This window comes from Azolla caroliniana, unplaced genomic scaffold (assembly GCF_043228905.1).
Source record: "Azolla caroliniana isolate FFs.n. ecotype wild unplaced genomic scaffold, voAzoCaro1.0.p SCAF_10, whole genome shotgun sequence".
In the NCBI taxonomy this organism is placed as follows: Eukaryota; Viridiplantae; Streptophyta; class Polypodiopsida; order Salviniales; family Salviniaceae; genus Azolla; species Azolla caroliniana.
This window is the reverse complement of record NW_028230445.1, coordinates 16,926,587-16,940,839: the sequence shown is the minus strand read 5'-3', so window position 1 is coordinate 16,940,839 and position 14,253 is coordinate 16,926,587. Positions and strand designations below refer to the sequence as shown.

General features: G+C 38.2%; 1 protein-coding gene across 3 annotated transcripts; it reads left to right on the top strand.

Annotated features, from left to right (window-relative positions):
- Positions 1 to 8,883: 8,883 nt before the first annotated feature.
- Positions 8,884 to 13,602, top strand: LOC147859243 (uncharacterized). 3 transcript variants are annotated; one of them, XM_087325255.1, is made up of 4 exons: positions 8,884 to 10,041; positions 10,105 to 10,551; positions 11,289 to 11,460; positions 12,953 to 13,602. In XM_087325255.1, the coding sequence occupies exons 1-4, from the start codon at positions 8,908 to 8,910 to the stop codon at positions 13,432 to 13,434; spliced, it is 2,235 nt and encodes a 744-aa protein (XP_087181381.1). In that variant the 5' UTR covers positions 8,884 to 8,907; the 3' UTR covers positions 13,435 to 13,602. The 3 variants fall into 3 exon arrangements, with proteins under 3 accessions (XP_087181381.1, XP_087181380.1, XP_087181379.1); XM_087325254.1 differs by having other exon boundaries at positions 8,884 to 10,074; XM_087325253.1 differs by having other exon boundaries at positions 8,884 to 10,551.
- Positions 13,603 to 14,253: the final 651 nt, after the last annotated feature.

Below are 14,253 nucleotides of genomic sequence, written 5' to 3'. Positions count from 1 at the left end.
TATAGCTCTTAATGCACATTGCCTAGTGGAGAAGGCTGATGTAGAGGTAAATGGATAGTTGGTAGATTTGAATGATATGTCATTGTTAGATGGATCTGACCTCAAGTGACATGCTTAAATGAATTCTTATTTATGAGCTTACCAACAAATGTATTTTTTTGGTAGCATTAATCAGTATTGATAAATAGCATTTTTGCTTCATGTCTAGAGGGATTTGGAAAAACAAAGAAAAACTTGAAATTTGTCAGCCTTAGCAACTTCCGTATTTTATGATGTTGCCAAGTGGTGTCAAAAACTTGAATTTGTTGAGCCTTTAAAAAACTTATCAGCTTGGGATACCTTCCTAAAGATATGTAATATGGGCTTGCAGCCTTGTGGTGCAATTTCCTATATTAATGCTACCATGCACTGTGACACTAATGCATCAAGAACTTGGAAGATATCGTGTTCTGCCATGAATGCTTTCTAGGAGTGCTTATGTTGATTATGGATTGAAGGCTCATAGGCACAAATTAGATGGCACAACTTTTGGTAATAAATGATCAACATTGAAATTGATCCAATCAATTCTCAAAAGAGCTCTATAGAAATCATGTAAACCTAGGAATTATAACCACATAAGCTCATTGTGTAAAAATCAAGGTAGTATATAGCATTGTTGATTAACATAGGTGCTTTATATATCATAGACGAGACAATTAACGTAGGTGAATTAACAAGGAATAAAACAAATGAGCAAGAAATCATTGTACTACTAATATACTAATACATAACAAGTATAATCAACGCTGGCAGGTGAAAGGGGTCCCTTTTTCCGAATATCCCGATTTGTACGACAGGGATGCTCACTAGCTCCATCCTTATTTCTACTATACGCCTAAGCACTCTCTTGCTTTCTCAACTCACGGCATCTCAACCTACGCGGTCTTCCCGTACCTCATTCTCACCAAAGCATCTTGGATATAGAATTTGCAAATGACACAGTAGTCTACCTGCAAGGGGACTTGGAAAACCTCCAAAAGCTAGAAAGTGGGCTACTTGTATTTTGCAAGAGATCCAATGCCATGATCAATTGGCACAAATCTTGCGCAATATGGCTCTCTCAGGAAACACATCCGGCGTGGCACCCACATCCCGCTTTCAAATGGATCAATCAAGGAGTGACCACCAAATATTTGGGTTTCCAAATTGGTTTCAACATACCGCCGGAGACTATGATTGCACCCGTTATCCATTCCATTCAACAAAAGTTGATACATTGGAGCTCGAAAAAATTGTCACTAGCGGGTTGCATCATAGTGGCAAATCAAGTACTACTCGCAACAACATGGTATAGTCTATTATGCTGGACAATCTCCAAGGAAAGTATACATCAGATTCAACGACTAGTCCTTGGTCTGGTAAGGAAGACCATGTAGCTCGTGCCAAGGTGGCGTGGCCTATACTCACAGCACCTAAGTCGAGAGGGGGATTGGGTCTTATTGATCCCCTTTCACAATCAAAAGCCTTACTTGCCAAATTTGTGGTGCGAGGACTCCAACCAGGAAATGATTGTTGGAAAATGCTACTAAGGTTACGTTTCACTTACTTTAGGCCACGAAAAGGGGTCAATTGGGCCCCCCAAACGGGATGGATTCTAAACATGGATCTCAAACCTAGTTTCTCCCGCCAATTGGAGGATAGATTCAATGCATCCATGTGGAAGGCATGGTGTGACATTCGTAGAGGGCTCAAGTGTGATCAACCAAGATCCGAACTTGCTTGGCTCAGTCAGCGTATCCTATGGAACCAATGTCTCAAGGATGAATCTAATCAACTACTAGGATCACGTAAGGGGTTGTCATGGGGATACATTGCAGAAGGTCCAGGAAAAAGTATAGAATGTTGGCGACGTTTTATGTCAATGCCACTACAAGATCAGGCGAACATACTACATGGAATCATGGGCGGATGGACTATGAGATTGGAAATCATTAACGCTCTACTAATTAGGGAATCTGCTACTCAAAGGATGACAATGGATAGGCCACGAGGAGGAGGGATCTTTGATCTCGAGATGTAGGGGACCACCAGACAGACTCGAAGGTTCTGTATTGCGAGACATTGAGACACCAACACAGAATAACGCAATTCGAGTACTCGCGTATACTGGTCATAAATGGATTGTAGATCCTGATTCGATCAAAGTACAACCTGATTGGCATATATGTACTCATGAAAACATATGGCTACGTAAGGTCAGTTGGGACCCTTTGCAATGGACATGGCGTGATCCCTACGCGGGGCAAGGAATCAAACCCATCCCTTTCTTCCAATTCACAACTAGATTGGGTCGCCACATTCTAGTTGCTCAAACCGCCCAAGAACCGGCTGTTGCGAAGGTTTGGCACACATTTCAAGTTCCTTCCACAATAATCACCAAGTTTTGGCAGAAAATCTAGAAACAACACACGAGGCGAATTACCACGTTCCAATGGCTATTAATACATAAGTCCCTACCGGTGGGAGCATGGCAATGTGGGAACCTTTGCTCTCCTAATTGTGCAGAGTGCCCACATGCAGTAGAATCAATACGACACGCTCTGTGGGACTGCCCAACGTCCCATCGAATATGGCGGGGGGTTGGCCGCTTGTTGCAATTATGCCAGGTGCAAGGCTCAATCAAGTGGGGAAATATATGTTGGCTATCATGGCAGGCCGCAATTGGCAGATACGAGCATCAGGAGGAGGGGGCGACTTTGGTGATAAAAGCACAAGAGGTCCTTTTCTCCTCCAACAACAATGTCCACTCCACTCCTCTTAATGACAAATCTCAAGAGGTGTTGGAATTGGTCAACCCAATAACCCTTTGGATTCTATAGAAACAACGATGTAGGTGAGTTTTCTCCAACCAAACCGCACATCCAACAAGGTTACTGCAAGAGGTATGGAGTGAAATTGTAGCCACTCTGAAAGAGCCAATATGATGGCCTTAAGGGCGGCTCCGAGGGAGTTCAAAGGCAACGAATAGCCTTCATCTAACAATGGTCGTCCTCTCCCTTTCTTGAGTCAGTGGGCATCCACATAAGATGGAACTATCGTGTCCCTTCAGGGATTTGTACATAATCGTCTCATTTGTAAAATTTTATAACTAATGCAAGGAGTTTTTTTTTTTGGAAAAAAAAAAACAAGTATAATGAATGCTTAAAAAAAATGCACAACATGGGTTCACTTGTGATAAAGATAAAGAAACCCAAATCACCTTAGAATGATTGGTGGTAGGTATATCACACATCTTGGAATAGGCAAAAGAGAGTGAAAATATATTGAAGACGGGTTATATTACACTTACTTCAATATTCTTTGAATAGATTCCTTAATGAATGAGGTTGCTTTTTAATGTTGATGTAACACAACATGGGAGAGACGTGGAAGCCACATTACACTACATGTGTTGCACCTAACTACACCAAACTATAGAACCATCTTCTTTGAATGGACAAAATACACTAAGCACACATGCGAGAGCCCATCACTTTTGTTTGCAATCGGTACCATTGTTTCTATACCAGTTAAAAAACACTATTTTCATTGTGTCATGAGGTGGCCTCAAACTTACTTCACCAATATTATTATGCATGTGTGGAACCTCAGCAAAAATGATATGGTTCGTATTAGTATCCTCAACTATAGTTACTTATGACAAGTAATACATGTTGTGGAAGATCAATGTGGTAATGACAAAGTCTAAATATATATTCCAACTAAGATTACAACAATACCAAGCAAAATCGAAATTGTGACCTTGTAAATTATATATTCCAACTAAGAGGACAACAATACATCGATTTTTTCGCAAGAAACACATAAGACATGGTCATGATTACCCTATGTCTTTCCACCTCAATTAATCTTGAGTACATGGTCATAAACCCAAGACATATGCAACTTGTAAGTTTATTGCTTGTAAACCAGCAACTTGCGCTATTCGCATAGCTTGTAGGATCTACGATATATCATCAATATTAATGAGTTGGATACATACACTATAACTTATATATGTGCAATGCAATTAATAATGTGGTAATCACATATAAACATGCCTTATTATATTTGAGAACTAGAGTGCACTATAGTACTTATCAAATTTTAGTTAACTCAAATAATAAAAAATAATTACACTAATAATTACACTAATAATCTCCCTGCAACAACATACATGTGGTACCTAAAAAAGGGCGATTTGTGCCCGTAAGTGACGACAACGAAGATAGTGGCGACGACGCAAATGGTGACAATGAAGGGTGGTTTGTGCCCCGTAAGTGACGACAACGAAGTGGTGACAACAATGATGGTTTCGACGATGAAGAAGGTAAAATGTACCCTGTCTACAAGTTGCATGATGGAACGTGGTGCGAGTCTCATCATATCCTAGAGGTCATCCTGTGCATGTATCCCACTCGTACCATTCGGTACACCCCCTGATGACTATGTATTGCTAATAAAACATGACTTCGTGTGAGTTGTAGCCTTCGGGCGAGCCAAAAGATAAAAAATACTAAAGTAGTATAAAAAATAAATATAAAATAAAATAAAATTACACTAATAATCTCAAGACCTTGGATATAAATGTTAAACCTTATATTTTGGCATGGATTTGATGTTATGTCCATAATAAAAACTCTTCAAAATTGAAGAATATGTTACTGATAAGGTAGTCGTCATTATCTTGGCACCATGAACTGAATGTAGATGTACAAGTCGACCTTCTTGTGACATTTGTTGAAATTGAGTCCACGTTCTTACAGATGCAGCTGGCCCATTATCCAATTTACCCCAAGCAAGGTGAGGACGCAGGCCCAATACTGTTCTTGCATTATCCCGAAATAGAGAATTGGCAAGCATAGGTTGATTAAGTAATGCATCCCAGGTAGAAGGTTTGTCCTTTAGCAAAAATGATTTAATTTGCATCCCACGCTCTTATGATTCCTAGCAAAAATCTATTGGATGCAAGATTTGTCCTTGGTGTTTTCATGTCATTCAAGAACAACCACTTTAAAGAGGGTGACCATACTCCTCATGTCTTAGGAGTTAATTGCATTAACTGATTTAAAAACATTCCTTTCCAAGCTTCTGATCCTGGCAACAAGCCTCTGATAACAAACTTAGTCAAGAGAGCTCTTGAATGCATCAAAGGATCTATCAAACCCAACCCTCCATTAATTTTAGGTTGAATCAACACATTCCACGCAACTTTGGCTACTGTAGGAGAGCCATGTTTTCCCCCCCAAAGGAAATTCCGGATCAAGCTTTGCACTTTTGTCATTGCTGATCTAGAAAATAGCCACACAGATGCTATAAACCACTTTGATGCCAATAGTACTGTATTTGCTACTACAACGCGACCCACAAAAGACAATTGTTGGGCATCCCGATACAATAATTTACGTTTTATTGATAGATCAAGAAAAGGAAAAAGTTTCTTCACTTAAAAGGTGCCCCTGTTTACAATGGTAGCTCAAGAGCCTCAATGGCAATATCGACTTCCATGGACTCTTTGAATATCACAAATGTAAACATCCTCGTATTTTATATCAGTGTATAAAGAAAGTTGTAACCTTCTTGGTTACTAGGTTTAAGTTGTAGCCTTCGGGCGTTTTGTTCTTAATACTATTGAAGAAAATCTTATATAAAAAATTAAAAAAAACTCTTCAAAATTGAAGTTAGAGACCTTGCATATGCACATTTTCTTTGCTCCAGAAACAAGACAAGACGTTTCTTTGTCTATCTAGGAGATGTTTATCGTTGTGCATCTTAATTTACAAAGGAAACTCGCAAAGCATGGCATGTTCATGAGATTATTGAGGGTAAAGGAAACTCGCAGAGAGACACAATAAACATAATAAGTTGATCCATGGTAGAGAAGATGAGGAATGAGCAAATCAATCAACCATAGAAACTATAACAAGAAAGTAACCTAGTTTCTAGAGGCGTTTATTGATTTTTATTTTGGAGAAACATGTGATATTAGGTGGATTTATATTGCTTGTGGTCCTAATTCTCACTAAGAAAAATAGTTATGTCACGTATTTTGGCCTTATGAATGGTATTACAACATCAACATTGATATTCTTTCCAAACACAAGGAATGAAAACATAATCATGTTAACTTAAACAAGACATCATGCACAACTTAAAAATCACTTTGTGGCTTGGATGGGAGCCCATAATGGCGTTATAAATTATAATATTAACATCTATAATTTTTCCAAACATAAGGAATTGAAAAACATATCACCACTAATGTGATGCATTACCTCATAATTAAAATTTGAGCATACCATGTAAATAGTTTTCACATGAGATATTACTATAAAAATGATCACAAAGTCATGACTCCCCAATACATTAAAATAGAGTTATGCATGCAAAAGATTGATATTTTTTTGTTTAGGAATTGTCAAAAATGACGTTTTTAAAGCTTGAAGTCTCAGAAAATGGTTTCATATTTTAATTCATATCTTGTTTTTACAAAATGGTTTCAAATGCTCTTTTAGGAATGAAGATAATCAAGGAAATTGTATAGAATCTCTTTTTCCACTATGAACAATAACACAAAACACTTGGAAGTAAAGTTAAAAAAGAAGAGGGTACAATATTCCATTCTCAAACTTCGTGAGTCCATTCACAATGCATAAGTCTAGTATTATGAAGGGCGCCCTCCAACACCCAAGGATGACAAAGTAAGGAATAACTGGTGACATTGGGCCTTGGCCCATTATTGAGTGAAGACACTTTTACAACTTCCCCTTCGTAAACCATACCAAGGTTTTGTTGTAACATATCTTAAATAGAGCCCTTTGAGTAATCGTCCATTCCATTAGTAGTCACCGACTCACCTCATATAGCTATAGAATCAATAGGACCATATGACTTATTTCATTGAATGCGAATAAGATAGAGTAAATGCTCTTTAACAAAAAAGGATGTGACATGCATTCAATGTTTAGTAGAAAATGTGAAGTATGTATTGAAATTGGAAACTATGAATACATATGCTAAAAGTATATGAATGGAGTTTGCACCAAGCATATGAATACATATGCTAAAGGGATATGAATGGAGTTTGCATTCGGTGTTTAGTAGAAAATGTGAAGTATGTATATAGCATGGGTGCTTGGTGCAAACACCATTCATATCCTTTTAACATATGCATTCAATAGAGAAGCATTAATGTTGAAGTGTGAATATGAATATTATTTATGTAGTTTAAGTAAGTACTCGATAGCAACATATTAGAGAAATGAAACAAGGATATCCTTTTAGCACATGTATTCATAGTTTCCAATTTCAATACATACTTCACATTTTCTTTTTCTTTTTCTTTTTTTTTCTTTTTTTTCCCAAAAAAAAAAACTCCTTCCATTAGTTATAAAATTTTACAAATGAGACGATTATGTACAAATCCCTGAAGGGACGCGATAGTTCCATCTTGAGTCAATGGGCATCCACATAAGATGGAACTATCGCGTCCCTTCAGGGATTTGTACTTCTCATTCGTAAAATTTTATAGCTAATGGAAGGAGTTTTTTTTTTTTGGAAAAAAAAGGAAAAAAGAAAAAAAAGAAAATGTGAAGTATGTATTGAAATTGGAAACTATGAATACATATGCTAAAAGGATATCCTTGTTTCATTTCTCTAATATGTTGATATTGTGTACTTACTTAAACTACATAAATAATATTCATATTAACACTAATGCTTCTCTATGGGGTTGACGACGGACGTATGGAGTGGTTGCATCTCTAAGTCATTAAAACTAAGAGTAAGTCTCTATGGGGTTGAAGGGCACTAGTTTATAGCTATAGGTACTGACTTACATTAAGTAGTCAGTTTGAAAGGATATGTATGTCGTCATATTCTTGAACTCGGTCGGAGGGTGATTCCCCGATTTATGGATAAGCCACCTTGTATAGGCTTTCTGTAATAATCTCTCCTAACTAATGGGAAAATAGCTTTTTTTTGGGAAAAAAAAAAGAGTCCTTAAATATCTAAGTTTTCTTATGTTTGTGGGCATGCTCACCAATACACAAAATGAGATCAATTTTGAAGAGTTCATGTGGAGTGATGGCTTTAATTGTGGAAGGGCACAAACTTTGAAAAGTAGAAGAGTTACATCATTGACAACTATAATATAATCTCGATCAATGAATATGTCATGACACATGTTAAAATATCATCTTTTTAGAACATTAAGTGACTTGTGAGTTTTTTTTATCATGGAACACATAATCCTTCTATGATGTGATGTGGGCATAGAAAGTTATAGAAAAAAAATTACATGGCCTGTGAAAATGCCTTATATTTGTGCTTTTGGACGATTCAACCAAAAATCTTGAATGTCAAAATGGACTTGCCAATCTAGAAAAGTTCCATTCCCAATAAGATTGATATGTTTGAGACATATATGTCCCATGAAATTGTAGGCCGCACATCAAAACCTAACCTTTGGCCACACATACGCGATGTGTAGGGGCGAATATCCATGTATTTAGACGGGATATAGCATTGCGACACTTTTTTGTACGGGAAAGCTCTTCGAAGAAGATAAACAACAGAAGGATGTGCAGATTGTACCCCCCCTAATCATTTCTTCTTCTTCTTCTTGGTTCTCCAAAGTTTTAGAAGACAAAAGAATGTGTGGAAGTGGCTCATACACATAGTACCCATGACATGTGTGTGTGTGTGTGTACATCATTAAAATAAATGGGAACCAAATATATTGGAAATCAGAATTACTAATGGACATTTCACCAATATATACATACATACATACATATATATATATATATATATACATACATACATATATATTATAAATTAAGCTCACACACATAACATATATCCAACCAATCTTTCCTTCATAAGATGGAGAAGAAGGATGACCAAGAGAATGGATTGTTAGTCTTGGAGAAGGAGGTAATGGAGGTGTCCTCCTCTGCCCTTTACAGTAGGGCCGTGGGCGGGACGGAGTACTGTTGGTGCAAGGCGGTGGACGGGGGCACCGGCATTACGGTGTTGGCTCTCCGGTTCAACGCGGACAAGCTGCCCATCTCGCTCATCGAGCCGGCGCTCCGGGGCGTGCAAGCCGCCCACCCGCGTCTCCGGTCTCGCCTACTCTGGACACGGGGCCGCCCATCACTCTCCGTGGCCAAGGACCCCTACCTCAAGCTAGTCATCCACCACACATCTCCTACTAGGACTTCCACTACTACTACTACTACTACTAGTGATGGTGCTCATAGTGGTGTTGACACTAGTGTTGATGATGGCATTGCTACTACTAATGCTTTTTCTTCTTCTTCTTCTTCTTCATGGATGTCTATTCTGGAATCGGAGCTTTCAATGGAGTGCCCCGAGTGGCGGGAGAAGCACGATTGCCTCGATCCGCAACCTATGATGTTCGCTAGCCTTTATAATGATGGCACAAGTAGTAGTAGTTATAATGCTAATAATAATAATAATAATGGTTGTGCTATCGATGGGCCGAGCAGGAGGGCGACCGAATCGTTGCTTGTCCTGAGGCTCCACACGGCTATCTGCGATCGCACCTCGGCCGCAACTATCCTCACCAGCTTCATCCAAGTCATGCTAAATTTGAGAAGAAGAAGAAGAAGAAGAAGAAGAAGGGCATCACAACCTTATTCTCCCTCGCCTACGGGCGCAGAATTGATGGATATGAACAGCTCCGTTGAAGAACCCGGTCAGTATAAATTTTCCAGTACAACAAGTCAGTCGATGGGCATCAAATCAAATACCAATCATGTGAACATTTTTGATGCATCTAATACCAATCATGTGAACAGTTTTGATGCATCTAATACCAAACATGTGAGCAGTTTTGATGCATCTTATACCAACAATGTGAACAGTTTTGATGCATCTAATACCAACAATGTGAACAGTTTTGATGCAGCATCTCACACCAATAATGTGATCTGTTTTGATGCATCTAATAATACCAATCATGTGAACAGTTTTGATGCATCTAATACCAACAATGTGAGCAGTTTTGATGCATCTTATACCAACAATGTGAACAGTTTTGATGCATCTCACACCAAGAATGTGAACTGTTTTGATGCATCTAAAACCAATCATGTGAACTGTTTTGATGCATCTAATACCGATATGAACACTTTCGATGCATCGAGCCATGTGGAGCCGAACATTCTTTTATCATCTCAGAGCCAAGAAGAATTAGATGGCGATGGAGATGATACAGTAGCTGTAGTGAAATTGGATCCACATGTTGTTGACTATGATCTAGCACCAATCGAAGATTGCATTTCTAGAGAGATGTGCTCAAAGCCCTTCTGGGCTCATGGCATAGATATTCTTGGTTACTCTCTGGGCTCAAGGCGCCATGCCATGCTTCCATTCCAACACCAAATTAGTACTAATAACACTAATCCTGACACCATCATCCCTAACCCTAATGCTGAGGGGAGATCTTGCTCCCGGATTATTCGTCAGAATCTAAACGCCCAACAAGCTGGTCGACTATTGCAGGTATAATTCTTAATTATCATCGCCAGAGTTCCGAAATCGATTGCCCAAATCAGTAGTAATCATGAAGAAGATCCTTTGTTTTAGATACCCAAAAGCAGAAGACAACACAGAAACCAATATGGTACATCACAGTAGTTGTGTACATATAGATTTATTCATTGAAATTGGTGTGGTGTGGCCAATTTTCCAGATTTGTGTGTGAGATCATCAAAACATTGCGAGTATAGTACATGTATGTATGTATGTCTGTATGTGAGAGACTTTATCACCCAGCATTTTAGATCTAAAACCCTGTCTGTCTGCGTTTGTCTTACTTACTGTAGAATGTTTTTTACATACAGCCCTGAAACAGAAACAAAAGTACCCTAACTTTGGAACATCAATCCTCCCTGCCAAGTTTATTATTATTTCTCAGAATTATGCATTTTCATCTCTTTCTCCTGAGTTTTTCTCCTTCCCATATTTGCACAAAAAACAAATATACCGCTCCCATGGATATCAGCCCCACCCACCATGAAAGGCAAAAGCTTTGGGGCCATATGTATATGCATAACGCACCCTACCCTCTTCTCCTCTACTTTCTCTGTATATATGCACCTAGTGGGGGTATGTATGTATGTATGTATGTATGTTGGTGTATGTTGAAACCCTAAATTGTTGGTGCTTTCCATGATCTTGATGTCCAATCTAATGGCTAGATTCTGGTGCATCCATACATATATATATATAATACACAGGTGTGTGGTGATCGCAAGGTGAGACTAGCGGGAGCTTTGACCGCAGCAGGTCTGAAAGCGACGGCGATGGTGAAGAAGCTAGGGTTAGGGTTTCGGGGGGAGCACCACGGCGTAGTCACGCTCTTAGATTGCCGCTCGCTCTTGCAACCCCCCATGTCCTCTTCCACTGTGGGTGAGTGCCTTTACTTCTTCCACCGAATAACTGGAGTGAGTTAGGGTTAAAAAGTTAAGGTTATTTGGGCTAGGGTTAGGTTTAGGGTTAGGGTTAGGGTTAGGGTTAGGACTAAGACTAGATCTAGGGCTAGGGCTAGGGCTAGGGCTAGGATTAGATTATTTGTGGTTAAGAGGGTTTAGGGCTAGGCCCAGGGATAAGTTAAAGAGTTGTTAGTCCAATGAATGCTCAGAAAACCACATTTACTAGAGATTCCAAATATGTACCGCCACACTATCATCATGTTGTCGAGAAAAAGCTCTTTCCTTGAATAACTTCGAGTACCTCGGCAAATCACTCCGGTCTCTGACCACAGAGTCACGTTATCGTGAATCGTTATCGTGAGTGAATGGAATATCATTGGGCTTTTTAACAAGTATATGAGTCCACAAGTGATGAATGATTGTCTGACATCAAGTTGTTTTGTGATAAAGAGAAATCTCTTCGGTCCCGAATGTACTTAGGGTAATTAATCACTTTGTGATCGTGAAATCTCGTTACCGTCCAATGTACATATAGATAGACCCTAACTAACCCTTTTGCAAAACCTCATTGGTTTAACAAGTATACCAAGACACAACTTTTGAGTGATTGCCGATGTAGAGTCGTTTCCATATCTCGTAAGATATCGTCGGTAAAAATGAAGCCATTAGGATAGAATCCCTTTTTTTGTGTGTGGCAAAACAATATTGGCTGAATGAGATTGAACAAGATGGATTTGTGTTTCTGATGTGGCAATAAATGATTGGTACACCTTAAGAAACAACACACAAACTGTCTTGATGGGGTTTTCGACAAAACATGTTTGAGTGCTAAAGAAGTTAAAGTCTCATGACCGATTTCTGTAGAGTGAGATTGCGACTTATTGCCACCTTGTTTTGTTATACAACCTCAACTATCTACATGGAGAACGGTCATCTTCTTTGTTTAAACATGTGAACCCAACCTAGAGTTATGGCATCATGTGGGGTGGAATGTGCACATATATTCACAATAGAAAATGACTTTCACCTCATGACTAATGCACATAATCATTAGAATCTAAATGTTTAGTCACTTTACTTGTAAGTTGTATGTTATTTAAATGCTTTTTTTTATTTAATACAAGAATTAGATTCCATTGAAAGGCACTAATTTCAAAAGTGTAAAATGTTGTTGAGATGATAATGTCATGTAATCAAACTTTGGTATCTTTTGATTTTGTAATACTTATGACTAGTCAAAAACCTCGATGTGAGTTGAAAACCCACGAATTAACAAAGAGTAATTTACAAAGTGTCTGAGTAAAGTTTGAGGTGGGATATCCCTAGTTTGTAGAGAATCATGTAGAGATTGTCCGAGGGATTGCCAAAAGGAACTAGATTTTTGCAGCATGAGATATGTAAAAAACTTGTATCTTATCTTAATGTATTTGGTATAACCTCTCCTTATAAACGTGTATACAATTTTGTAGGTTTCTACCATTCATCTATAATGAACACATATTATATCCAAGGAGAAGACATGGACTTCTGGGAGTTAGCAAGGAAGTGTTCTTCCACACTAGAAGAATCAATAAATCGAAGAAAACACTTTACTGACTTGGGGGATGTGGGCCTACTCATGTGTCAGGCCATCCAAAGGCCCCATCTAACACCTTTCTCATCATTGCGTACATCCACACTTGTCGTGTTCGATAATGAAGAATATATTCAAAATGTTCAAGATGAAAAGAAGGATGAGCAATTGCGAGAAGATTTTGATGAGTTGGGTTTGCTTGAGTACGTGGGTTGCTCTTCTATCCATGGGGTGGGGCCAAGCATTGCAATATTTGATTGCTTTCACCAAGGGGCTCTATATCTCAATTGTGTCTTCCCTTATCCTCTCCATTCACATAATCAAATGCAAGAACTCGTTTCCAACATAATCTCAATATTGGAACTTGCCCTTATTTAGCTTATCTTTAACATATGTCCATAGCTAAATTGTATGTAATTTTGCTTCGCAATGTCATGTGTATTCGTTAATTTGAAGTTTCAATCAAAGAGGATGGTAGCTTGTCGATAATATTATATATATTCCAATACCAAGGAATAGAGAAACATGAAGAGAACATTAGCGAGATAGTTGACTCATATGCCCACAAATGTGAATATATGTATCCATTAAGCTATGGCAAACCTACTTCCAAGTTAATGATAGGCATGGCTCCAAGCATAGTATCATTCCTATTTTTATATACAAGCATGTTTTTTTTTACCTTCTCACATGAACAAACAAAAGTAGTATATGACAGCATGGGCTCTTTTGTGCTTTTGTCCCAAATCTGTGTTTTCTTGTTGGACAAGGGTTTCAATCTTTCAAAACAATAAAAATTCCAAATTCCAAATCATGGAGAGAGTGAGAATAAAGAGAAAACATGGACACGAGATTGAGAAAACAAACCATCTCAGGACTCTAATAAGTTTATTGATTAGTTTAGGGTCCAAACCTAAGATTAGGTATACATTGATGGTGGGCCAATTGATTATTTTAGGATTCAAATATGTTAATGTTTGGATAATTGGATTTCAAATTGAGCTACTATACATGGCCAAAGATCTATCAGAATGGATGTACTGGCCATTTTCTATAGAAACATAATGAAATTTAAGCTCAGAATAAGGAGTTACGTTCAAAACTATGAGCATGACATGTAACGAATCTTATTTTCTGTAAATGTTGGTTCCATGTTTATTTTTCACACATACAGAAGCTATAAAAGGAAGAGTATGT